Source organism: Camellia sinensis, chromosome 7 (assembly GCF_055761805.1).
Source record: "Camellia sinensis isolate YWXY chromosome 7, ASM5576180v1, whole genome shotgun sequence".
Classification (NCBI taxonomy): domain Eukaryota; kingdom Viridiplantae; phylum Streptophyta; class Magnoliopsida; order Ericales; family Theaceae; genus Camellia; species Camellia sinensis.
In genome coordinates this window covers 171863696-171889884 of record NC_138967.1, presented here as the reverse complement: position 1 = coordinate 171889884, position 26189 = coordinate 171863696, and the positions used below count along the sequence as shown (strand labels likewise).

Below are 26189 nucleotides of genomic sequence, written 5' to 3'. Positions count from 1 at the left end.
ATTATTAATTAAAACATATTTAATCAAATTTCGAGAGTGTATTTGTAATTTATCATTTTTATTTTTATAGATCTTATTATTTCTTTATTTTTTAAATATTTTTTTATAAAAAATTAAAAAATATACTTAATTAAATTATTTTAGACACCCTAATGTGTAAATAGGATGATTAATTAGAAAATAAATACGAGAGAGTTTATTTAAATATTTGAGTAAATTAAAAATGCACCTCATGTGATTTGCTTAAAGTATCGATTCTATGTAGTTTAAAAAATTACAAATACCCTTTGTTAAAAAAATTTATTTAACAGAATTAACTATAAAATAAATTCATAATTGTTCTCTTATACAATAATAAAATTACTTAAATTATTAATCAAAACATATTTATAACATCATTAAAAACTATTAATTGACTTGATGATTTATTAATAAAAAGAGCAATTTATTATGAAATTAGAAATCTCAAGAGGTGGAATGTAATTTCCAGAACCACAAAGAGCAATTTGTATTTTAATCAAATCTTATGAGGTGTATTTATAATTTACCCTAAATATTTTAATACAATATTATATCATTGGATCTAAAAAATTGATTTAATTTTTAACTGAATAATAAGGAATATTCATTTTCAAATTGTATAATGACAAGTGTTCTAATAGTCTATAATCTGAGTAATTCTACTTGCACCATAAATTTAACTCCTTACAACGTCAAAATTAATTTTTTTATTTTATTTTTTAATAATTTTTATAATTCCTTTATTACCTTCTCCACAAACCTTTTTCTTCCTCTTTACACCCAAAACTTGAAAACCCTAACGCTAACTCTTTACCTCCCTAGCCTTAACTCTTTACCTCCGATCACTATCTTTACTGCAGCAGTCCCTTCTTGCTGCAGCAACCACTCTTTCTGTATCACCACAACAGCATCCACCACTCATCACCATAGCTCTTTGTTGCCACAACTGCCTCATCGTCGTAGCTACCTTTTCTTTTTCAATACTTTCAAATTTGCATTCCCACCACCGCAATTCTCCACACTACTGATTCGCCCCCTTACTTCCTCTTCCTTTACGTAAAAATCCAAAAGAATAAGAAGAATAAATAGAAAAACAGAGAGAGAGAGAGAGAGAGAGAGAAATAGGGGGAAAAAAAAACATATGTTCTATTCTTCTTCTCCATCTCAAACCCTAGATCTAAGAAGGGAGGTCGCAATTGGGCTAAAGAAGAGAAGAAGTCGCTGGTAGAAGAAGTTGAGAGGGATCGGCAGTGGGGATTGTCACAAGAGAGGTTACCGGTGGAAGAGAGACAACTTAGAAGGGATCGTTGGTGGAAATAAGGCGTTGGAAAGGAAAGTCGCAATGTAAATGGGCTAGGATTTGGCGGCTGAAAATGGTTTTAGTGGTCGTCGCCGGTGAATAGCAGTTAGAAATGGTAGAACAAATAAAGAAAAATAAAGAAGAGAGAGAGAGAGAGAGAGAGAGAGAGAGAGAAAAGGAGAGGAGGAACATGGGTGTAAAGAAAGGTTTTCAAAGTTTGGGAATGAAAAGTGTTTTTGGTAAATTTAGATAAAAATAAAAATGTAATTAAAAAAAAAAAACTAAAAACGTGTAAAGAGTTGAAAGAGTGGTGTAAGAGCGTCTGCAATGGTGCACCTTTCTTTCATCAAATTTAAATTTGATGAACAAAGTAAGTTTTGTTGCTCCAATCTTCTCATCTACAACAATTCTAGTTTAGACTCCGACCCGTTTATTGTTTTGGATCCAGAATTCCTTATCTAATTTGGTTGTTCATACCCTTATACATCATATTCTTGATTGAGTTGGTTACTTAGATGTCGTTGTTGTGTTTGGAACAAGTTAGGAGTTCGTTTTTCAAATGAGTCTTTGCCCAGAATTTTCTTTTTATAGTCTGCAAAACTACTGAGAGTTTAATATCAGCGCTCGAGCAACACTTCTTGCACTCGAGTGAACTTTTACAGATCTGAACTTCTTAGAGGGTGTCATTATGTGCTCGAGCGGTCTCACTTATTGTGTCTGGTTGCTCAAGCGGTATTTTGATCGCTCAAACGATCTGCATGTATATCAGTTTGTAAAACTCACTTTTTGAGTCATTTTCTCATCTCACTCTCTCTCTACATTCCAAAAACTCAGATTTTCTTCCTCTCTCTCTAGAAACTATCTTTAAACCTTAAATACAATATCATCCATTGATCTATGCACCCTAGTCGCTTTGAGAAAAATGAAGAGCATACTGAGAGCTTCCATTTTATCAGAACAAAATTCGTTTCCGGTTTCGTCAAGTTTCAACCCTCGTTCTTCTTTGTCCTTGAGGTAGGGATTTCTCCACACTTTTGTATGATTTTTAACTTGGTTATTTGCTTTTCTAAACAATATTGTGATTTGGGGATTATTAAACAAAAATTTAGGATTTTGGTTTAAAAATCAAAAAAGAGGTTTTCAAATGGGCTCTTGAATATGATTGTGAATTTGTAAATGTGGTTGAGTTGTGATAGAATGGCGGATTTTTATCCTTGAAATTAATTTATAAAGAAAATGGGATTTTACCCTAAAATGTGAATATTTGATTTTGTAAAGAGGAAATAAAAATGATGTTAGGTTTTATGCAATTGAAATGACAATGATGGTAGAGTTGGATATGCATTATCGCTCCCATCTTGAAAATTTGGAAAGTTTATCTTTATTGAAAATTATTTATCTGTTTAGAGATATCTATTTTGGGCAATCAATGAATGATAGCTATGATTGTTGTAGAAATTGCTTGAGAATTAGGAGAATTTAAACTAATTTCTCATTCATTTGCATTGAGCATTGCTGCAAACTTAACACATTGAAAATATATATTGTTTTGAGAAAAATGGGTAAATACCTTGGTGAATCTGGGGGTGTGGTTGTGGTTGTGGTTGTGGTAATGGTATTATTATTGGCATGTGTATCCTTGGTGAAAGTCTAGATATCCGCGAAATTAGATGTTGAGCCTTCCAATTAATATCGGTAAAAATGACATTGATAGTACTTATATAACCTACTAGCAGACACTTGCCTAGAGATTCTTAGTGCTTGCATCCACCGCCTTGTTTTCTGTTGCAAATGAAATGTTTTCATGAATTGTGATATAAACCTGGCATTGCATGGTTTTGGAAAGAGTTATAAAATGTTTTGGCATAAGTATTGCATATGAAATTCACCTTATAGCTTTGTTAAGATTCATATATTGTGTTAGAGTATCTCTACTGGCATTTGGCTCACCCTATGTGGAAAATCATTTTCAGGTGTTGATGATATGCCTCCGCCAAGGTCGTAGCTTGGGAAGACTTGGAGCCAAGAGTTTCTTTTTGTTATTGTCATAATTATTTTTGTACAAGCCTAGTGTTTAAACTATACTGAGTTAAAACTCACTTTTGTTGTAACCAAGCACTATCTTGGAAGTTTTAGCCATTGGAGCATTTATTTATCTATTTAACTATTCTTTCATATCATTAATTTGTGGCACATGTTATAGATTCAGAGTTAGAACTTATGAATGTATAATTGCATGTGTTACCTTTTGTACAATGGAATCATATAAATGGAAGTCAATTATTTCTGCACATGTTGTTATTTAATTAATATCGCGTGATGAATTATGGGTATTATTTTCGGGGTGTTACATCATCAAACCAATATCAAATCCAAAATATCTTAAATTTTTCATCAAATTGAGGATGGCTATACCTTTTATCAATTTACTGTTCATAACCATTAGAGATATAGGGCATACACCATAACCCGGCAACCGGCCGAATGTTCGGCCAATTGGCCCCTCGGTCGACCACCTCATTGCAAAAATCTGTGAAAAAATTACGCTGGCCGGTTGACCGGCTGGATATCCCCCAATCGTCCTTCCAGTCATCGGTCAACTGGTGGTTTGATGAAATTCCAGATTACTCTATTGGAACGCACGATATCAAATGAAGTTTTTACTCAAATTTGATAGGAAAAAAAAAGTAAAACGTTGGAGATTTATGGTTCAACTAGTCTAACTTATTAACCCCTCTGAGAGCATCTCCAAATTTAAATTTGATGAAAGAAAATGTGCAATATTGGAGACGCTCTAATATCTTATAGTATGACAAATATATATATATATAGAGAGAGAGAGAGAGAGAATAAAATTACATTAAGACCTCTCAATTATCAGCGAATATTATTTTATTCCTTCATTTGTGAGATTCTTCATATTGACTCCTCAATTATAAAAATCGTATAAATATATTCTTTTTTAAAATGATTTAAAAATAATGGAAGTGATATATTTTTATAATTAAAATGGTCGAAATTTAAATTAATAAATAAAAAGAATAGTATACACAAACAGTTTAGAGAGTTTTGCTGTAATTAATCATTGAATATTCTCTCTCGTGCTCATACATAATGAAATAATTATCAGCAATGCAAGATGATTTTTTTTCTTGTACAAACAATTTTGAAGTTTTTTTAGATCAATTAGCTAGTCAATTCTAAATTTTTCTGATCATCTGATCGTTTGGCGATAGCTCTGAAATACTTTTGTAATATACTTTTGGAAAATTTGGCCATCAATCTCTCCTAACTTCCTTTTTTTTATTAAAAAGGAAAAAAAAATTAGTACTTTTAGAACCTCCTCATAATTATAAAGTCTTATATGAATGACAAAATTTATTATTCGAATATTTTATTTAACCATTATACCCTCTCTTTCTTCTATTTTTTGTATAACACGCTCTCTCTCGTCACCAACTCGATGGTTGTTTATCATCTCTACCATTTTCATCGTCTATCGGCATTGCTCATCCTCACAATCGACCGGCAACCACCATTTTTACTGTCAAACCACCACTATCTCAGATTTGATACATATGAACTCATATTTAAGATCAATAACTTTAGATCTGAGATAATAAAAAATAAGAAATATATATAAATAAAAATAAAAAAGAGGAGAGAAATCGAGCTATTACAGTGAAAAATCAATAGTTTTTTTGTTTGTTTGCTCATAGATCTAAAAGTAAAATTTGACTCTGCTTCGTTCATATAGTATGTACTCTATTTTTTGTAACAGTAAAATTTTACTCTAATTAATAACATGCTGATCTGCTTAACGACAGTAAAATTTTACTTTGAATCATAGTAAATTTTACTTCTTTTTTTTTCTGATTACAGAGTAAAATTTTACTCTGAAACAAACTGCGAGGATGGCATTACAGGAGAGTGATGTATCATAAACCAGAGTAAAATTTTACTATTCGAAGAACAGAGCATCATGAGAAGAAGAAGAAGAAGAAAAAGAAATAAGAAGATAGAATTTGAAAAAAGAGGATCATGAGAAGAAGAAGAAGAAGAAGAAGAGTGAGAGAGAGAGAGATGGTGAGTGATACACACATACACACACACACATAGAGAGAGAGAGCATAAACCATTAGAACTAGAGAGAGAGAGAGAGAAAGAGAGAGAGTGGAGGATCTCAGATCTCAAGTTTGCGAACCATCGGGAACCGTCATTTTCCAGCGACGGCGACTGTGAATGATCTCAAATCTAAAGTCGTGGATACGACAAGTGACGGTGACAATAAAAACGGTAGAGAAAGAGTTCCATGGAGAGTGGCAGTGGTGCCGGTGGAGAGCAGCGATGGCGCCGATGAAAAGTAACAGTGATAAGAGCGAGACAAAGAAAAGAAAGATTGAGATGAGAGAGAGTGACTATAATCTGATACACACACACGCACATATATATATAAGGGTATTATAATAAAATAAAGAAATTTTATAATACTAGGGGGTTTTGAAATGATCGATATAATTCTTATCCTTTTGAAGGACAAGTTAGACACCAAGGGATCTATCACCAAATCCCCCTATACTTTTTCATTGTCTCTAACATTATGGAACAATTTTTTGTGCAGAAATTCCATTAATAATTTTGGTTTGTAAGAAAATTGTATTTCAATTGATCAGTAAAAAAATAAAAAATTCCCTTGAATCCAATCCCGGTGTGATATATATGTATAAACTTAAATCTAATGTAATGTAATTAGTCACACACTTAAATGAATTGAATTCCCAAATTTTACATTTGAGACATTTCTCTAAATACATGGCATTATTATTTTTCAAAGTATATGTCTACCATTTGAATAATTTACATTCACAACCACAAGGTGACACAACAACATACCTAACCACTCTTAGAATGCTTACCATGATCTTAACAACAGTCACACAGACAAAGAGAAAGAGAGAGAGATTTTAAATTCACCAACCGGTGGTTACATGAAGTAGTTCTCAAAATACTTAGAACCCAAGACACCCCACCTCCAAACAACAAAGACTTACATTTTCCCTGAAACAATTACTCAAACAACAATATTACTACTATCACTACCACCAGCACCACTTCCAAATGACAACGGCACAGCCTCAGACTCTGCCCAGCCGCCAAATCCAGTTCCTCTTCACGGTCGCATTGGCCTCTCTTCTCATCCTTGGAAGCGCGCGAATCATGCTCGACAATCTCAAGAACAACCAGAGCCCTTTTCTACGGCTGCTACATCTGACCAAGAGGGATTACAAGGTGGTGAGATTGCCAGTGAATGTATCGGATGATGAAGTGATTGAAGATGGTTGCAATGTGTTTGAAGGGAAATGGGTTTGGGACAATGTTTCATTCCCAGTTTATGGAGAGAGTTGTCCTTACTTGGTTAAACAGGTGACTTGTAGAAGGAATGGGAGGCCTGATTCTTTTTATCAGAATTGGAGGTGGCAGCCTCATGCATGCCAGTTGCCTAGGTAAACAAAAGCTGTGTTTGGATAAAAAACTTGAAGCGAGATCTGTGAAAGGAAAGCGAAGGGGAATGAAAAAGTGAAAAAAAACGAAACAAAAAAAATGTGTACCTTTTATTTGCTTTTGAATTGGGTTTCTCTCTAGTGGACTGGACAGATAAATCTGATTTATAATTTTTAATTTGTAGAGTACTTTTTCTAGATAAATATTCTGGGTATGTAGTATTATTGTTTATTTTTTCTTTTGCTTTTGAATTCCATTTTGTTTTCATGACCTTAGAGTTGCAATTGCATGATTCTGTTGTTTGTATTTGCTATTTTCAATATTTTTAGCATTGGGTTTTTATGTTGTAGGTTGAATGCTTTGAAGTTGTTGGAGGTATTGAGGGACAAAAGGCTTATGTTTGTAGGAGACTCAATACAGAGAGGCATGTTTGAGTCTATGGTCTGTTTGGTTCAATCTGTAATTCCTGAGGGTAAGAAATCCCTTCAGAGAATTCCTCCCAGAAAGATTTTCACAGCCGAGGCACGTCTCCTTTCCTCTCCCTCTCATTCCTACTTCAAAAAATTTCCAAGAAATGAAACCTTTTTTTTAATTTTATTTTAGGATTTCAATGCAACAATTGAGTACTTCTGGGCTCCCTTCATAATTGAATCTAATTCAGATAATGCAATAAATCATACTGTGAGAAAGAGGCTGGTGAGGCTTGATTCTATTGCTAAACATGGTAAACAATGGGAAGGAGTCGACATTCTGGTATTCGAGAGCTACATATGGTGGATGTACAAGCCTCAGATCAATGCAACGTGCGCATACTTAATTTCTTATCATTCCCTGCAATTTTTTTAAAAATTTATTTGCATTTCGTTCACTTTACAGTATTGCCAACACTGCATTCTATGCATTTTTTTACAACAAATTTCTATTGTATGTCATGTTGTTTATTTTTTGTTTAAGAGGTTTCTAGCCCTTCTTAGGTATCAATCTCAACAATTTGTCCCTATAAATCATGTTTTTAGAGGTACAATTTCCCGATTAAACCTACTTTGCCTTTTCATTACTATGTAATGCTATACAAGTAAAAAAACTATACAAAATTAGATGACAATTATTGAATTTATTACATTATAAAACAAAAAAGACCATCAAAGTGGCTTAAATTTTCAAAAATATCAGTGTCACATTGATTCTCTATAAAAACTTTATAAGAAATAATTTTCCTTCATTTATTGCCCAGAGGACACTAATTTCAATAAGTCTAGAAACACAGAATCAGATGCAGAAATGATATCGACGGACATGATTTTTCAAAAGTAGACCCAACCAAAAATCTTGTAAAATTCTGTCATCTATCTAATTCTGGGTTTAGTTTCTGCATTCCTAAACTTACTGCTAATTTTATGGGGAGTGTTCTTGGAGTCTTGAACTAACTACATTGCTAAGAAACACTTCCAACACCTTAGTTTCAGTCAGGACTGCTATTTTATCACGATCCAATTTTGTGCTTGATTTCTATAGTCTTAGACATATTGCTAATTTTACAGGGGTGTTCTTGAGTCTTGGACTAATTACATTGTTAAGGAACACTTCCAACAACCCAATTTTGATCGACGCTGCTATTTCATCATATGATTTATAAAACATAAAATTTCAGTGTCTGATTTTTCCTTCTTTCTATGATTATTATTTTTATTTTTTTTCAGATTCGGATCTCCTTACGATGTCAGAGAGTATAATGTAACCACTGCATACAGACTGGCAATGGAAACATGGGCAAACTGGATCGAAACCAGCATCGACCCAAATACTCAGAAAGTCTATTTCATGAGCATGTCTCCAACACATCTATGGTGAGTCTTACACAAAAAATCTCATGGTTAAAATACAAATGGAAAAAACACAAATTTTACGTGATTGAACACAAATTTGTCTACATTAATGGATGAAAGAGATCAATATGACGAGTTGGGTTCTAATAATTCATACCAGTCTTGGAAAAACCAACGAAAAAAACAACTCTATTTAACGAACCTTATGAATTACCCCCTAGCATAAGAGGATGATATAGAAGAGATTACAAATAGGAGTGAGTTTAACCTTGCAAAGCGGCTTATCACGTATCTTCATTTGAAAATGAGGAGATCCCACGTCAAATGCAAACCCCTAGATGTCTAGTCAACTGTTGCATCTCAATTTGTTTCGCAGAGATCCAAAACAAAGATTTTACATGATTCAGCACAAATTTGTCTATGTCAACAAGCGAATATGACACCATAAAAGGCCCAAAATCTAACACCAATATCCGAGCTTTAAAACAATCGTCGTTTCCCTATTCAAAGGTAATGGAGTCTTTAAGCTACAACACTTCCTTGCTTACCCTAGCGCCCTCAATATTTTTTCCATCCCTCCTATCATACATCTCCACAAAACTTCAATTTTGCTCACACCTAGAATTATCAGAAGTTCTGACAAAAACTTAAAAATTCTAATTCCTTACAACTAGGAAAAATCCCACACAAATTAGATTCCAAACTCTGCATTCCGACCCAAATACATATATAAATTCTAGATCATAAATAATACACAAATGAAAAATATATACAAAAAATACTCATATAATGATATGATAAACTTGTGAACCTATCACTTTAAAACAAAAATCCACGAAGATAATACTTAATATCAAAATTGCCACTAACACATCATTTTGAGGAATGATTCTATACGAAAATTCTGATGAAATGAGTCGTGTAGAATATAAGATACACACTCATTTCACAACAGCATCTTATCAAAATTCATCAATTTTTACTTGTAGGGACTGGGAATGGAAGCCTGGAAGTCATGATGGAAACTGCTTCAATGAGACTCACCCAATCCAAGATCCATCATACTGGGGAACTGGTTCAAATCTTCACATCATGGAGACAGTAAGAGATGTTTTGAGCCAACTGCAAATTGATGTAACATTTTTGAATGTCACCCAATTGTCAGATTACCGGAAAGACGGTCATACCTCGGTTTACGGCGAGCGCAGAGGCAAGCTCCTGACAAAAGAGCAGAGATCGAATCCAAAAACTTTTGCAGATTGTATTCATTGGTGTCTTCCTGGAGTCCCTGATACTTGGAATGAGATTTTGTATGCACATATATTAAAGGATTATCGATCGAAGAGGAGTAAACTTAGTCCTGCTCCATTGTAAGACATTTTTGTACATTATTCATATTTTTGACATGGTCAAAGATATAACCAAATGTTTCTCCCCCTAAATTGGTTCAAGGCTAGTGCTAAGCCGGGTTTGGAGGTTCCCTATCGAAAATTGGACCTAGTACTTTTTCTCAATAAAAAAAAAAACAAAAACATACACATGTTATTCCACTCTCTAGGTTTGTTCGCAGGGATTCTGTTCTGTGAGAGTTTTGTGTCCCAAAATATGAAGACATGTTTCTCCGCCCTAGGATGGTTTGGGGCTCAGGTTAAGCTAACTTTGGCGGTTCTCTGTTGAAAGTATTTATAGTACTATTCCTAGAAGTGAAAAAAAAAAGCACTTTTCACCTCAATATTGAAGCAAACTAGTGCCCGGCACTTGCCATTTATCATTTTTACTAGTGGTAAGAGAAAATTACTCAATAACTAAAATGACAAATACTAGAATCCCAAGCAACTACAGTTGCAAACACGCATATCACATGATAACCAATAGAATGACTTTGGGAAGCGGAGCAGCAACGCCAGTCTGGGAAAAAAAAAAGGATAAAAGAGAATCAAATCAATATAGCAGACTTAGCATAGAAACAATAATCTTCCCTAAACATGTCGCGGGGTTTCTTGCAATTTATTCAACGAAAGTGCCATTCCATCTTGAAACAGATAAATTACTCTGTTCATAATTTCAACTACCTTATTTTTATCTAATTAAAAGAGAATTTTTGACATAATTATTAACACACTCAGCAGCTTCATCTTTGTCTCATATATCTGCACGGGCAGAAAGCTGCATAGCCCGTTTAGTTGCATTATATCTACAGAAAGCACAAGTATTTACAGAAGCTCCCATTCAGGTTCACATGATAAATCGCGAGAAGATGATTTCCCCAAGTTGGTGGGTATACAGGGAAAAAGATTCTGTCCTGGTTGCAGGCTGGACTCTATATCAATATCTCCGTATAGAATTGCCAGCTGCTCGTACTCCTTTGTCAACCTCTTTTTCGAAGCAAAAGCATCCTGTAAAATTTTCTAGTGACAGCAAAAACGTAGTTCGGTTAGGCTTTAAAATTCCACAGCATAAAAAATTACTTGTTGGAGGAAAAGAAGAAGAACATTATATCAACATTGTTGGATAAGCACAAATATTGTGTTGCTAATTTCAGTATGAAAAGTAATGCCAAAAAAAAAAAAAAAACAAAACAAAGAAGGTCATCATAAGTCTACCTATATTCCTGTAAAAATGACTGCCTTGGGAACAAAATGTCATATTCCTTTATCTTTTAAAATTATATAATTTGTAATTTTGTTTTCTTAAATAAAATTTTCAATTTGTTTGGAACCTGAACACAAGAAGAATTTATTGCATGTTCTAGCAATGCTTTTCCGTGGTATCAAAGGCAACCACCATGATTGTCTGAACTTATATTTTATATTGGGGTTGGTGCCAAGGGGGATTTGGAATTACCTTGTATGATCTATGTTTTTGTGCTCTACAATAGACAGAATAGAGTAATTTACTGTCCACAATGACACAACTCTCGTCAAGCTTTGCCTTCTCAGACAATTCAATAGTTTCCATTATAGGATCAGCAATGTCGACTCTGCAGTCATCTGCCTCTCCTGTTAAAAAGCATTTACAGATCAGCAATCAGCTAACAGATTTAAATAGCACTGAGCATGCCATCAATATGGCAAAGATATGATATGAACAACTCCAAATTATCCGTAGGCTGAAATGAAGAACATGTCCCTAAACATACTAGGAAGGAAACAAACAAACGGTAACAAACAAGAATTGAAGGCAAACACAGCCCTGGCAGAAGATGTCCAAGCTTTCACCTTAACAACCATACTAGTGTATAAATCGGAAGTATAGATGATGGGCATGAAATGAGGACAATATATAATATCAAATCCATGTCCATAACTAGATAAATTTACCACAATTAGGCCCCATTTGGTATAAGGGACGAAAAATTGAAATGAAAGTAGGAAAGATGGTAAAGTCATTTAGGCCACTTAGCTGGTTGCCTAAGGCCCCCAATTTTATCCTCTTTAATCTTTGTCAAGATTGCCCAACAAAACAAAAACAAAATATATATATATATATATATTCCTTATCTAATAACCTAACAATCACATGAATAAATAAACAAATGCACATTGTCCAAAGGTTCAACACGCGGCCCCCCGCAGGGGGGGGGTTGTGGGTGGGTGGGTGGGAGGATAACAAAAATTAAAAAATTCTCTGGCTAAAGATCCAACAGAATAAAAAATAATAATAATAAATAAAATAAAAAACCTGCTTGCCTATATGGCCCCCAATAGTAGAGGGTGAATTACACCTTACTTGTCCAAAAAGAGTTTGGATCCTCTAAAGTCGTACTGTAAAGTTACAAACTTACAGTATAGTAAACATTTCATTGGGTCACATGTGCATTCATGTTTTATGTGAGCCGAATAATTAAAGTGGAGTATCATTATAGGAAGATTGTTGCCCACAAGGCACAAACAGGAGGGGTAAGAGGGGAAGGGAGCATGGTTCCCTCCTCCTTCCACCCACTTTTGAGGGTAAGGCATATGGTAGACTCAAACAGAAAGATCCTTGCCCGTCTTTTCCTTTCCCCTCAGCTTTCCTTATAAACCCTCCTCCCTTTCCCCTTTCCTTCCATCCAAATAATGGAACCTTTCCTTTCCGTCACTCTTCCCTCCTACCAGATGGATCTTTAAAGTGAATACTCAAACCTTTAGCACATGCAACATTAGAGACATTTAGATAGAAATTGCACCTTTTTATCCCTTTTTCTTTTTGGGTACTGTTAGACATTATTAAATGTAAATTCTAGATGTGATGTACCACATATACATTTCTGTAAGCTGGTTTTTCTTCTCTTAACTGAGTACAAGTAAGCTCCCTGTCTCCCTTGTGCTGGTGCTGGTGGTTGGGAGGACTATTTTTATTTTATTTAATGAAGCGGTATTCAGTATCCTATCATATGGTATTAGACACGTCAATAGTGAGCTTATAGTTATTACCTTATACGCAGAGCCAGTACTAAATGAACACTGCAAATGAGTGAAGATGAGCAGTGGTTAAAGCACAATGAAGTACAAAAGAAAGGTATACTTAACAACTAAACTTTTATCTAATTATGAGTTAAATAGGATAACAAACTCATGCCTTTCACTTTATATGAAAATAGCAGTACACACGAAGCACCAAAAAAACACTATAGGTAAAGCAATTAAAAATTCAAAAGTAGCAAATTGTCATCATACTCATTAGTACAGTACATCAACTAATAATATTCTTGCAGAATAAAAAAAATCTGAGTCAGCAAAGTAAAACAGTAACTGAAAAATAAGGACAACAAACAGAAGTGCCCCGTTGTGAAAATCTCCATAACATACGTACCAATTTTCAATGAAGGCATTAAAGCCTCTAATTGAGTACACTCATAGCAATATTGATGCTTATTTCCAGATGATCCAACAAGAGAAGCAGCATCATCAGTTGTCAAGGAGTCTACATCTGCAAAACAAAGGATTCAATTAAAAGAGAACAAGAAGAAGCAGAAAATGAAGTAACTTATCATTATTTACGAAACAGGAATCACCCACCATTTGATTCCAGTGACAGGGCACCGCTGGAGAAAGCAAGTCTTGCATCCGCAACCTTGTCATCACGAGATAAAACTGGGAATAGTTGAGAAGACCAGAAAGCATCAACAGGCTTATAGCATATGTTCTCTTCATTTTGTGTAACATTTGCATGTGAAAATTCTGACATGCTATAAGTTTCTGCAGTTAGAGAACTACTGGCATAAATAAGACCCAAATCTGCTGTTTTATTATCACCAGAAACAACTGAATAGTCCATTTCAGACGGTGGGACTATGCTGGAAATATCAGAAACGGAATCAATGTCATCTAAAAGGCTATTACAAGCCATTTCTTCCTTTTGGGTATGAAAGACCAAAGTTGCAGTTGGAACTTCAGCCAGAATCCTCTCATCAGGGGACTCGCTTAACGATGATGATTCAGACAAATTGTTATTCTCAGGAACAACTAACTCCAACTCTTCTGGCCCAGCTGACAACTCCTTTGTGTCATTTTCTTCAATAACATCAGATTTTATATCTATCAGCTCCTCATTTGTGTCATTTTCTTCAACAATGTCGGACTTCTTATCTATCAGCTCCTCGTTCACATCATTTCCTTCATCCCTTGTGTCATTTTCTTCAACAATGTCGAACTTTTTATCAATTAGATCCTCCTTTGAGTCATTTTCTTCAAAGTCAATATACGACTTCTTATCTTTCAAAGCATCAACTTCTGGTCCCAAAGAAAAGTCAGACTCTACTTCTTTAATGCACTCGGCCGAAGGTAGATGGATAAATTGTTCAGGACTGTTCTTTAAAGGATCAACTGGATCTTTCTCCACAGAAAATTGATTAATATCAGTACATAAAGGGTTTTCTTCAATACGTATCAGCTCCTCCTTTGTCTCACTTCCATCAAGAACAATATCTGACTTGTTATCTTTCAAATTATCGACTTCTGGTCCCAAAGATGAGTCAGATTCTGCTTCTTTAATGCAATCCGCAGAAGGTGGATATTTTTCATGACTGTTTTTTAAAGGATCAACCAGATCCTGCTCCACAGAAAATTGATTAATATCAGTGTATACAGCCTTTTCTTCAATACCAATCATTGACCTAACATAGGTGCCGATGCTATCATTTTGTTTTGGAGACACTGCTTGAGCTTCATGGTTTCCAGGTTCCACCAAAGAAGAAGGAATTAAATCATGCACAACATCAGAACAAAATTTTTTCACACTGTCACCAACTGTATGCACTTGGTTCTCAACATATTTAACTGTATCCTGTACAAAAGAACACTTTCAAATTAGGAGTTTCTCACTTAGAGAATAATCAGGAAAACATATAACCATCTTGTTCACAAAATGATTACACGTATAGTTTGTATTACATGACACGAAACCACCAGAAAGGACAATTCATAGTTTGTTACAGATGACAAGAGACAGAGTAACAGTGAAGGCTCTTTTATAATAGGATTACAATAAGAGGTATATTTCCCCTATATAAAAAATAAATAAAATTTAAAAAGAGCAGTCAGAGGAAAAAGCAAGTACGAGATAAGAAAATCATACCTGGCTCACAAAATCATCAACTTCCTGGCACATAGCCTCAAATTTCTGGAATATGTTTCCAACCCATCTTTTACCTTTGAATTTCAGATCCATTGTTAAGATATGCTACGTTTCTGGAATAAGTACGAGACCTCCTCCTTCATTAAAATAAAAATACGACAACAGAATGATTCCTAATTCGGAACGATGCTGTTCACCTGCAAACAGTCAGAGGAGTTCTATCATAAATTTTGTGAATAGATTTTCAATTGCAGCAATATGGTATTCCAACAAAAAGACAATGAATAGAAGCCAGTAGTACAAAACTTGCCACAAAAAACACAACATCATCCAGCCAATAGAACTTCTAAGACAACTTAAAACCGAACTTGCAAAACATGTCAACCAACCAAATCAATGTCTCAAACCTCTATAATGCAACCAAATTGCAATCAGAATTTTACAATATGTTCCTTTTTGAGATAGTGAAATAAAACTAGGCCAGAAATCATGGTATTGAGGTAAGCAAAGAGTCTTTCAAAAAAATGGTAAGCAAAGAGTGAGTGTACATGCAGAGAGAGAGAGAGACAGAGTTGTATTACGCACAAATAGGGGCTCACTAGACTTTGTACAAAACAATGCAGTGTCTTGTCAACAATACATAAAAAATAAAAAAACTAGCAATGCTCACATGACAAAAATGAAGAACCATAGCACACCAATCCTTGTTACAAATGTTTCAAGATGAAGAGCCAATGAAATATAGAGCAAGAAGGAAATTAATATAATGATAACAAATAAAATGACAGTCATTGCAAATATGCTTGGACCAATCTTACACACAAAATCATAAACAAAATGATAGTCATTGCCAACATGCTTGGCCCGATCTTACACACAAAATCACAGACAAAATGATAGTCATTGCCAACATGCTTGGCCCAATCTTACACACACCATTGCTTTTGTTAGTTAGCAGAACTGAGATATGAAAAATAAAAATAAAAAAAAAAAACTTGATAAAACTACCAAAGCCACCACAAAGCCACTTCCAAAAGTCAAAGTGGCACAAAGAACGAGTAAAATTAATGCAAACAAGGTGTTTCCAGCGAGAAACAATATCCCATAAAAGAACATGCTAATCAAGCAACTTAGAAAGTCAAGACAAAGATGAGGAACTAGCCCACCACTTCGATAAAGCTCACAGCAAGAGTACGAGTTATTAAAGACTAGCTTCATCTATGTACACAACCTTACTTGCGGAATTGGCACACCAAAGATGGCTAAAGGTAGCTGATGCAGCACGAAACGCGAAATAGTAACAATTTTAAAATCCGTTGATTCGAATAAGAATACCGGAAGTAAGATTCTTCTCTACACTCGTTGATTCACAAAGAATGCAAAGAATAAAGGCTCAACAGTGGTTGATTTACAAAGAATACCCAAAGTTGGAATAAAAGAATATAAGACTCGAAATATATTAATTCTCCAAAACTATCTCCCTTGCCCTAAAGCTTACATCTTTATTTATATTGAACCTAATTCTTGTAAAACAAGAAACTAAAAAAATAGAAAATAAAATCAAAACTAATAAAATAGAAAAACTACATCATATTAAATCAGGAAACTAAATAACTAAATAATTCTATAATATTCTATACCAACTTAGAATATTCCTAGTCCAACATTAATTTTAAAATAACAAAATAAAAATACTTATTTTCTAAAATTCAATCTGCATCAGTAGCAGGATACAACATGCATGCACACACGCACGCATGCACGCACGTAGGTCAACCTCACCACACACCCACACAAAAAGGAAGGGAGTTCAAAGGTGCGAGTTGGTGTTACATCTTCTGAATTGAAAAGAAAAATGAATCAGCAATTTTAAACAGGATTTAGATGATCAATCTTGGTTTCTTATGTCATTACAAAAACACTAACCAAATCCCCAAGGTTTACCAAGATTCCAGCAATATTCTCCCCAAGGGTCCGTTTGGATGGATGTGAATTTCAAATCAAGGAATTTGAGGTTAAAAATATTGGAAAGTTAGCTATTATAGGAGGGCAGAAAAACTATAGAAGAAAAAAAGTTGAGATAAAAGAGATGTATTTTAGTAGGATACTATTCTTAGCATGATTTTAAATAAATACTTTTAAATAGTTATTTCAAATCCATCATAGTATATTTATTTAATTCAATCTTGAAATTCATAATTTGGGTTACTCTCCTTGAATAATTAGTGTCAAATCCATAAATTTGAAATTCACATCCATTCAAACCGGTCCTAAATGTATAAGCAATGCATTGGTATAACACGAGACATGAAAATTGAAGCCCATTAAATTAAATCAATACATTAACAACCTATCATATGGTATCAAATTTAGTCTTCACGGTACAAAACGAAACCAAATCCTTAGTATTAATAAAATTTTGTGAAACACTAACATAAAAAAATTCAATTTTGACAACAACTTTCACCCTTCAGATTTTCCTTCATAATCCAGCATATGTCAGGGGCGATATATACAACCACATACATACATACATACATACATAAGCATAAAATATATACATATATATATATATATAGACAGATGATCGCTTGGAACAACGGGGACTTCAATTTTTTGTTCAATTCTTTGCCAAAAGAAAAACTCAACTGTACTCTTAAGAAGTTCAAGACATCTATGTTTTACCATGAAATTGACACTTAGAAACCAAAAAAAAAGCTGTAGACTGTTTTTGAGAATTTGCGAAGAATTCGAGAAAATTGAATGACAAACCCTAGTTCAGAGTCTGAAGGACGATAATCGGAGAGAGAGAAAGGACTTACCGGAAACCGGTAGCCGCCGGTGGATGTGAGCAGAGTGGTTTTGAGGCAAAACCTGAGCTTGAGCAGCCTTGTATTCTGTTGGAAAGGTTCCGAGCTTTTAGGGACATAGGTTTATGGGACATGGGTTTGTGTATATATATATGGCAAGGGTTTAGACTTAAAAAAAATAAAATAAAATAAAATAAAAGTTCTTTTTTGAGTAGAGTACTTTGGAATGATTTAAATAGTGTACGTTCTGAATTTTTTATTTTTATTATTATTTTTTATCGTAGTGATATATTATTTAGTTTATTATTTTGATTCTTGTAATTTTAATTAAGTCAAATTTAATTTTTAATTTTTAATTTTGTTTCAATTTGATCTAATTTATTGTTACTATTTATCTTTTTTAATGAAAAATATACATATAAATAACATATGTGAGTATTTTTAAAAGCAAAATTATAGAGTTACTCGACTCAATAAGTTAACATCAACTAATTAGGTGATTATTTTTCATCAAAACACTAATGACATTATTAATTTGTCCAAATTGACAAAAAATCTAATAGTAAGAGTCAAAATTGAATTAATTGAATGTGTAAAAATAATACGAGGGGCAAAATGTAGGGACCGATGGTGTAATTTGTCCTCTTTTTTTTTGACCGGGTGATCGGACTAACTTGCACGCACTTCAATTAATTCCAAGACCATACAAAGCATTCCCTTCAAGTGAATTTGACAAATCTACAGCGGAGCCTACAAATATAATGCCCCAAGAAGTTGATACAAATTATTCTTTAGAAAAATAAAATTAATTTCATATTTTTTGCAAAGTTATATAGACATCCTTTAAAGTTTAATTCATATAATAAAGATAATTTTTCTGCAATAGTTCGTTAGTCGTATGAAGAAAAAAAATAGTGTTATCATTTATTTTCTACTAAAATATGTATTTATCTTTATTTATTTTAGTGTATGTCTATTATTTGCACTAATTTTATTTATTTTAACCTTCCTAAATAAAAATCAATATAACTATGTTAAAAATGTAAAATTAATTGTACTTTTATAAAACTTAAAGTGTTAAGAGTGTAATTTACCAATAGAGGCTCCGTAGAGAAAGAGTGTACAGTGAAAGGCTCTTTATCTAGAGATTTTCGATGAAGCTTCGGCCATTTCCTTTATACCTCTAAAATGTATAGCTACACTTTTAGAGTATAAATTTGTATTTTTAGAGTGTAAATGTAGATTTTTTTTAATCTAAAATAGGGTTTTTGAGTATTTCTCTCTCGATTTTGACATAAATTTTTAATTTTTCGACACTTACAATAGTTCTATTTTCTCTCAAGCCTTCTCTCATACCATCATGGGTGTTCTTCCTCTTTAACTCCAGCTTTTGGTGATGTCCAAACTACAGTAACAGTGGTAGCAAAGTTAGACAACAACGACGCAGACGGTAGGTGTTGTTGTAGATCTTGCTTGGGTTGATGCAGATCTAACTTTCTAAATCACATCTATGAGAAGATTGATAATTTTTCTTAAATCGTGTATGACTTTTTGGCAAATTTATTTTTGTTGTTTGTTATTTATTGTTTTGTTGTTTGGTTATTTAAGGTCTTATTATTTTTATTTTACTTATTTGTTTTATCTTAATATAATTACTTTCATCTCTCTCAAAAAAATAGCTAATTTACCCTATTTATTACTAAGAAGTATAACTTTCGTATTTATTCTTTAATAATAGCTTTCTTTTTAGTTAATTTTTTTAATTTTGATTCTTTTTTATATCTTCTCTAATATATAAAACTAGGGTTCTTCTAATCTAAAACCCTTAGAAATCATATATATACATGATTAAAAGTAATGTTTTTTTTATGCTCAAGTGGTGCATTATAAAGACTTAACTTTTTTCTTAAGAAAACCACATCAGCATTTATTTTTTTAATTACATATAGAGTTCTATACAAACTCAAACCTAATATAAATTAAATTAATTTTACCTATTTTATATGGACTCTCTATACCCAATATCAATTTAAATTATACTAATTTTTTCTTTTTTAGTTTAGATGTTATTATGTGATTATTTCTTGGTTAAAAATTTCTTTTATATAGTTGATATGCTAATTTAATTAAGAGTGTTTATTTTATAATCGTATAATTTAATATATATATATATATATATATATCATATAAAATCATTATATGATAATTCAACTACAACATATTTATATTTAATTTTTTAAATAAATTTTATATAATTTCTATTTCTGCATATTTTTATTTTTCAAATGAATAAAAAAGAAAATTAAATAGTTAGAATTACTTTTAATTTTATATTACTAATTCTTCTTCTAATTTAACTATTATTTTTAATATGAGTATTTATTTTATTATTTTATAATTTAATATATATTATACAAAATTATTATATGATAATTACACTTTTATAATACAATAAAATTAAAATTATCAAAATACACAAATAATTTAACTAAAATCAATATATATAAGTATTTAAGTAACAATTTTATAGAAAGATAGCATTAATATTATCAAAATAAATAATTAAAATCATACTTTAATTTTAGTTTTAATTTTAAATTAAAATTAAAATTATTCTTTTATAACCCACATTGTACCATCAAATATTTTTTGAAAAAAAAATAGTGCGTGCATTGCATGTGTCAAGAGCTAGTTTAATATATATAAAATAAAATAAAAAGTGATCAAATTTAAAATATAAAAAAAATAATGACAAAAACAAATTATTAAAAAACTCAAGAAAACCATCTTTAGTAGACTATTTTTTATCTAGGTCTGAACCAATTTTTATTTTATTTTTTTAATCTCAAAATACTTGAAAAGTAAAAAAATAAAAAGTTATGCTAAGGACCCTAAATAATCTACCAAATTTTATATCAAAACTCTCACATAGGTGTGAGACCCACATACATGTGAGTTTGTGTGGGTCTCACAGAGCTTTGATAAATTATTTGAGATCAATAGCATTTTTCAAAACAAAAACAAAAAAGAAGTAAAATTCAAAATTGAATTAAGTAATTTTAATAAATGTTTATCAAATTAATAAATTCCTATTAATTTTAAACTTTAGTGTCTCAGTTTATTCTTAACACAATCCCACATTTATATCAAAGTTTCATGACGCCTCCGTTTGTAAAGTCGATTAGCTTTTTGATTTTTTGATTTTTTTAACTATTTTAATTCGGGGTTAAAAAGTCTAATTTGAGAAGATTTTTTGACTTTTTGGTGAGGTGTCTTCCTGTTAAATTACCAAATCACCCTTTTTGGATTTTTTTAATTTTTTTTATTTTGGGTTTGGATTTGGCATAATTTGCTTAAATTTTTTATTTTTTATTTTTTTTATTTTCGGTTTGGATTTGGCGTATTTTGCTTAAATTTTTTATTTTTTTTATTTTGGGTTTGGATTTGGCGTATTTTGCTTAAATTTTTTTTTACTTTTTTTTTTTTTTTTGGGTTTGGATTTGGTGTATTTTGCTTAAATTTTTTTTTTTAAATTTTTTTTTGGGTTTGGATTTGGCGTATTTTGCTTACATTTTTTTTGTTTTTTTTTTTTATTTTGGGTTTGGATTTGGCATATTTTGCTTAAATTTTTTTTTATTTTTTTATTTTGGGTTTGGATTTGGCGTATTTTGCTTAAATTTTTTTTTTTAAATTTATGTTTTTGTCTTTTTTTTTTATACATTAATTAGTTCTTGTTCTTTAATTTACGTTTTTTGCCTTCTTTATTTTTATTGGTATACAATAACTTTTTTTTTTTATGTGTTTTATTTATTTGTAAATTACGTGGGGAATGGTAATTTATGTTTTCATGTTTTTTTTTTAAATGTTTTTGAATGAGACGTATTTTTGTCGTTTTTTTTTAAATTTACGATTTTGTCATTTTTTTATTCACTCACATTAATTTGTTTTCATATTACAAAAATAGATTTTCATGTGTTTTATTTATTTGTAAATGACGTGGCAAATGCTAATTTCTGTTTTTTTTTTCCTTTTTTTTTTTGGATGAGGCCTATGTTTGTCGTTCTTCTTTTTTAAATTTACGTTTCTGTAATTGTTTTTAATTTGTATACATTAATTTGTTTTTATATTTTACAAATGGGTTTTCATATGTTTTATTTATTTGTAAATTACGTGACAAATGCTAATTTCGGTTGGTTTTTTTGTTTGGAAAAACGTTTTTTTATGTCATTTATTTAAAATGATGTGGAAAATCATATATTGCCATGGCACAGGACAAAAAATGAGGGTTTGTTTTGATTTTTTTGTAGTTTTCAACTTGTGTTTTTATGTTTTGAATTGACGTCACACATGATAATTTCTATATTAGTTGTTTTTTTTTTTTCTTATTTGTTTCACCTTGTTTTCTTTTTCGAAAATGATTTTTTATGTGGTTTTTGGTTTTCCAAAATTAGGCACGTCAGAAACAGAAAGGAGGTATATTTCCGTGTAAACACATTCTACTGATACATGATAACATATTTGAATACAGTCTGTTCCACGTGTGTTACCAATGTTACAACCCTATGAAAATTAGGTCGACTATTATATATTTCCTAACATTCCGTTATTACGCATGTAACATAATTTGTCGCGTATGCGAAGGCGCACCAATGCCATATGCGAGTCCTTATCCCCAATCATTAAACCATCCTCGTCATGTTCAACTTCTGGTATGGCATTTACTATTGTCAGAGCCTCTTCCTCGTCACAGATTGGGTGAACAGTTGTTGGATTACCTGTGTTTCGCCGTATATAATTATGTAATGCCATTGACGCACCTACTAACTGAACTTGCACATTTGCAAAGTCATACCGAGGCATGTCTCGAATAAACCCCCATTGATTTTTCCAGGCACCGAAAGTGCGTTCCATCACACTTCGTAAGGACGAGTGAACTTTGTTAAATAATTCTCTTGGCGTGTTTGCAGTCGTGTTCCGTGGAATACGTCGGAATTCTTGTTGGTGGTAACGGTTGCCTTTGAATGATGCTAAGTAACCTATCCGGTTTGAATAGCCAGAATTGACAAGATAATATTTACCTGCAGACAGGACAACAATGTATGACACCAAAACCAAACATTGTGCTTCATTTTCAAGTGTTTCAGAAAAAATTATAGCCCCATAAATCTAATTCAAAGTAGGGTGTTACCTTCGTCAGGATGTGGGAATGGGACATTGTCATTTGTTAGTATCTCGTTGAATATGTGACTATCATGCATACTTCATTCCCATCCGCACGAATGAATATGAAACACATGTCAAAATCGACCGCAATCATGATATTTTGCGTGTGACAGTATTTCCTACCTAAATATGTTGCCGTATCTGGCCCTGTAACCCATGCACTTACATGTGTTCCGTCTATTGCCCTAATGCAGTCCTACAAACAATCCAATTATTTTGTTGCTTAAACGGGTAACAAGTGTTTGGTTTTTTCCATACGTCACGTCCAGTTAATAATAAAAACAAAATAACTGACACTCTTTATTTATATGTCAATAATGTTTTTCAGTAGTACCTTGAACGGCATGTATTTCCGTCTAAACCGCACGTATGGATGTATACGATGCTGACTGTATGTGGGCCGGCAATGAACAACAGTGAACTCTTTCATGGAAATTAATACGTTATGCACGTGCCGAGACACAGTCTCCCCCGAATGTTGGAACCGTTCATGGATTTCCCAATAACACATGGATAAACATTGCAACACTTTCTTCAACAGCTAAGTCATGTGGACGTTGCGGGACTTGTAACCCAAAATCATTTACTAATGTCTCACATAAGGCGACAAAAACTTCCTTCGGCATGCAAACATTTTCCTCAAATCGGCCCATATGGCCCGCATATAGTTCGGATATCCATGCATTCCCGGCCAGTATAGAAGTGCGACATAGCGTTTTAGCCATGTGTTTTTCATACCATTCTGTCGCATACTGGCATGCTTCTAGAAATGTGCAGTTGTGTTCTTGTTGCACCTAGACCGCCATTTGATTAAGCATTTTCTTATTCCGTCATTGTTGCTTCCATCCCAGGGATTCATTACGTTTTCGTTGAAATCCAAGACCTACAAGAGTGACACTCTTTCAATCAGTTTGCTTCCCTTTCATTGACTCAAATTATTTCAACAATTGCAATTAAAAAATGCCGACATTGTTTTTAATATAAGTAATGTCGTCACCAATGTCATTAGTAACGCATGATGATATGAATTACACAAATTGTAAACTTGTTCAACTTTCATTTACAGGGGGACCATGGTGGTAGCATCCACAAAAGTTGATGTCAAAGTAAACTAACAGCTAAATTTGCAAAATATAGACATACAAAAGCTAGCAAACAAATCCATCGTTGTCTGTCTTAAAAATAGCCATACATTTAATTTAAACAGAAGCATCTCATTCATTTCCCAAAAAGCATGCACAACCATGCTTCCATTCCGTCAACCCATGCACTAAACTAAAAGTTTTGTTCACCATAGGTAGCAAGAAAAAAACAAAAATGAAGGAATAAAAACATGCACACACAACCATCCTGTTTTAATACAGTGCCAATAATAACATAAGTAAAATTTTTCATAATGCAAGAAAAGGACAGGCATCTTCAACACTCATAGCACCGCTAGATCACATCCGGCGAGACCCAAACAGGTTTGCAAAAGGCGCCGACGCAGTACACTAGAGCTACTTTTGTGTAAGCCACCCTACGATAGAGTCATCATTAGGCTGGCATATCATCACCTCCCGCAAATCAGTATTATCCATAAGTGTCGAGGCGAAGTGGAATAACGGCGTACCAACCAGGGATGGAATACTCGTCAGGCGATGCATGCACTCCGAAATAGTGTACAGCGATTCGTTGCCTGTGAGGTGCCTCACCGTAACCTACTGATTCTTCGTACACACCACATCTGTCAGATTGTTCATGCTTTCCGCAATAACTGACGCTCCACTTGTTGCCTTCTTCAACTTTGAAACACTTGTTGATGGCGTCTTTCTCCTTTTCCCATTTTCAATCGGAACATGCTCCAGTGAAGAATTTGAATCCACGTCCTGTACTCCTGCGGGTATCGGATCAGCAAATGGCTGGGCTCCCAAACTATGCACTGAATCAGATGAGTCATCAGCAGCTTCAGGAAGTTTCTCTCCCGGGGTCCAATGGTGCTTACCAGTAGCTGATGCCCCCATGAAAACCGTCTCCATCAACTCACGATGTTCCAAGGTTTTTTTCCTGAACTTGGCACACACCTTGTTTATCTGCAGAAATAGAGATATATGAAAGAGAATGACGTTACATTTCATATAATTAATTAAAAGTTAACTACAAAAGTTAAAAATGTACTGGTAAATGACAAATATGAAACTTGTTTGTACATGTACTTACCGATTCCATCTTGTCCCACCACTCCTTAGGTGCCTGAAACAGACCGATGTCACAGTCAAACCCTATCATTGACACTCTTTTGCCTGAATCCATCAACTTTTTCCACGCTTGCCACTTTTTTTTCAAACTCATGTACTTATTCTTCAACTATTTCAGTCCATGTTTTCTTTCTGTTTTTTTCTCAAATTTCCTTGCCAAGGACTTGTACCCTGCTTGGCTGAGGACCAGGAATCGGCGATTTTCCTTTAGTAATCTCATTTGCAATCAACTGCAGGAAAACTCGAATTGAGTCACTGTCCCATGAGGCCTTGTGGCTGAACTGATGTGTCTCTTCAAGACTGCTTGACTTGTCAGTGACAATGCCTTTGCTTTTCGATTGGGTACGCGGAGAAGTACGTATGGAAGCCATTACTAATGTATGGTTACAGAAGATTACCATCACAAATTCGGTTGTTATATATAAACGCATAAGCCATTACACATTAATAACAAGAAACAGAGAGATAGGATGCTAAATTAGGGAGCATATAACCATTGCACAGTAATAACATACGTACACAGGTTCCATGGAACTAAGTAGTGGACATAGTTATGATAGTCATTAATATGTCGACCGTTTCGTACTAACAAAGGCAAAGGCAGCTTAAAGTCATACTAGAACATACTACCAACATACTAACAACGTCTTAACGTGTTTGTACATACTGACAACGTTTTTTACCTACGGAACAACAAAATGACAATGACAAT

General features: G+C 33.1%; 4 protein-coding genes across 5 annotated transcripts; 1 reads left to right on the top strand and 3 right to left on the bottom strand.

The window, feature by feature from the left end:
* The first annotated feature begins 6314 nt into the window (after positions 1-6314).
* TBL31 (trichome birefringence-like protein (DUF828)) lies at positions 6315-10199 on the top strand. Its single transcript, XM_028195563.2, has 5 exons — positions 6315-6825; positions 7174-7345; positions 7427-7626; positions 8524-8670; positions 9639-10199. The coding sequence occupies exons 1-5, from the start codon at positions 6440-6442 to the stop codon at positions 10021-10023; spliced, it is 1290 nt and encodes a 429-aa protein (XP_028051364.2). The 5' UTR covers positions 6315-6439; the 3' UTR covers positions 10024-10199.
* Positions 10200-10612: 413 nt separating this feature from the next.
* On the bottom strand, positions 10613-18250 carry LOC114256007 (uncharacterized). 2 transcript variants are annotated; one of them, XM_028195562.2, is made up of 6 exons: positions 18030-18250; positions 15208-15404; positions 13650-14916; positions 13444-13560; positions 11494-11648; positions 10613-11057 (listed from the first exon to the last, which is right to left on the bottom strand). In XM_028195562.2, the coding sequence occupies exons 2-6, from the start codon at positions 15298-15300 to the stop codon at positions 10863-10865; spliced, it is 1827 nt and encodes a 608-aa protein (XP_028051363.2). In that variant the 5' UTR covers positions 15301-15404; positions 18030-18250; the 3' UTR covers positions 10613-10862. The 2 variants fall into 2 exon arrangements, with proteins under 2 accessions (XP_028051363.2, XP_082735917.1); XM_082879791.1 differs by having other exon boundaries at positions 13650-14909; positions 18030-18216.
* A 4348-nt stretch (positions 18251-22598) lies between these two features.
* LOC145796289 (uncharacterized) lies at positions 22599-23275 on the bottom strand. Its single transcript, XM_082881370.1, has 2 exons — positions 23206-23275; positions 22599-23095 (listed from the first exon to the last, which is right to left on the bottom strand). Exons 1-2 carry the CDS (start codon positions 23273-23275, stop codon positions 22599-22601), a joined length of 567 nt encoding a protein of 188 aa, XP_082737496.1.
* Positions 23276-24810: 1535 nt separating this feature from the next.
* Positions 24811-25547, bottom strand: LOC145794852 (uncharacterized). The gene is made up of 2 exons (XM_082877197.1): positions 25440-25547; positions 24811-25312 (listed from the first exon to the last, which is right to left on the bottom strand). The coding sequence occupies exons 1-2, from the start codon at positions 25530-25532 to the stop codon at positions 24941-24943; spliced, it is 465 nt and encodes a 154-aa protein (XP_082733323.1). The 5' UTR covers positions 25533-25547; the 3' UTR covers positions 24811-24940.
* Positions 25548-26189: the final 642 nt, after the last annotated feature.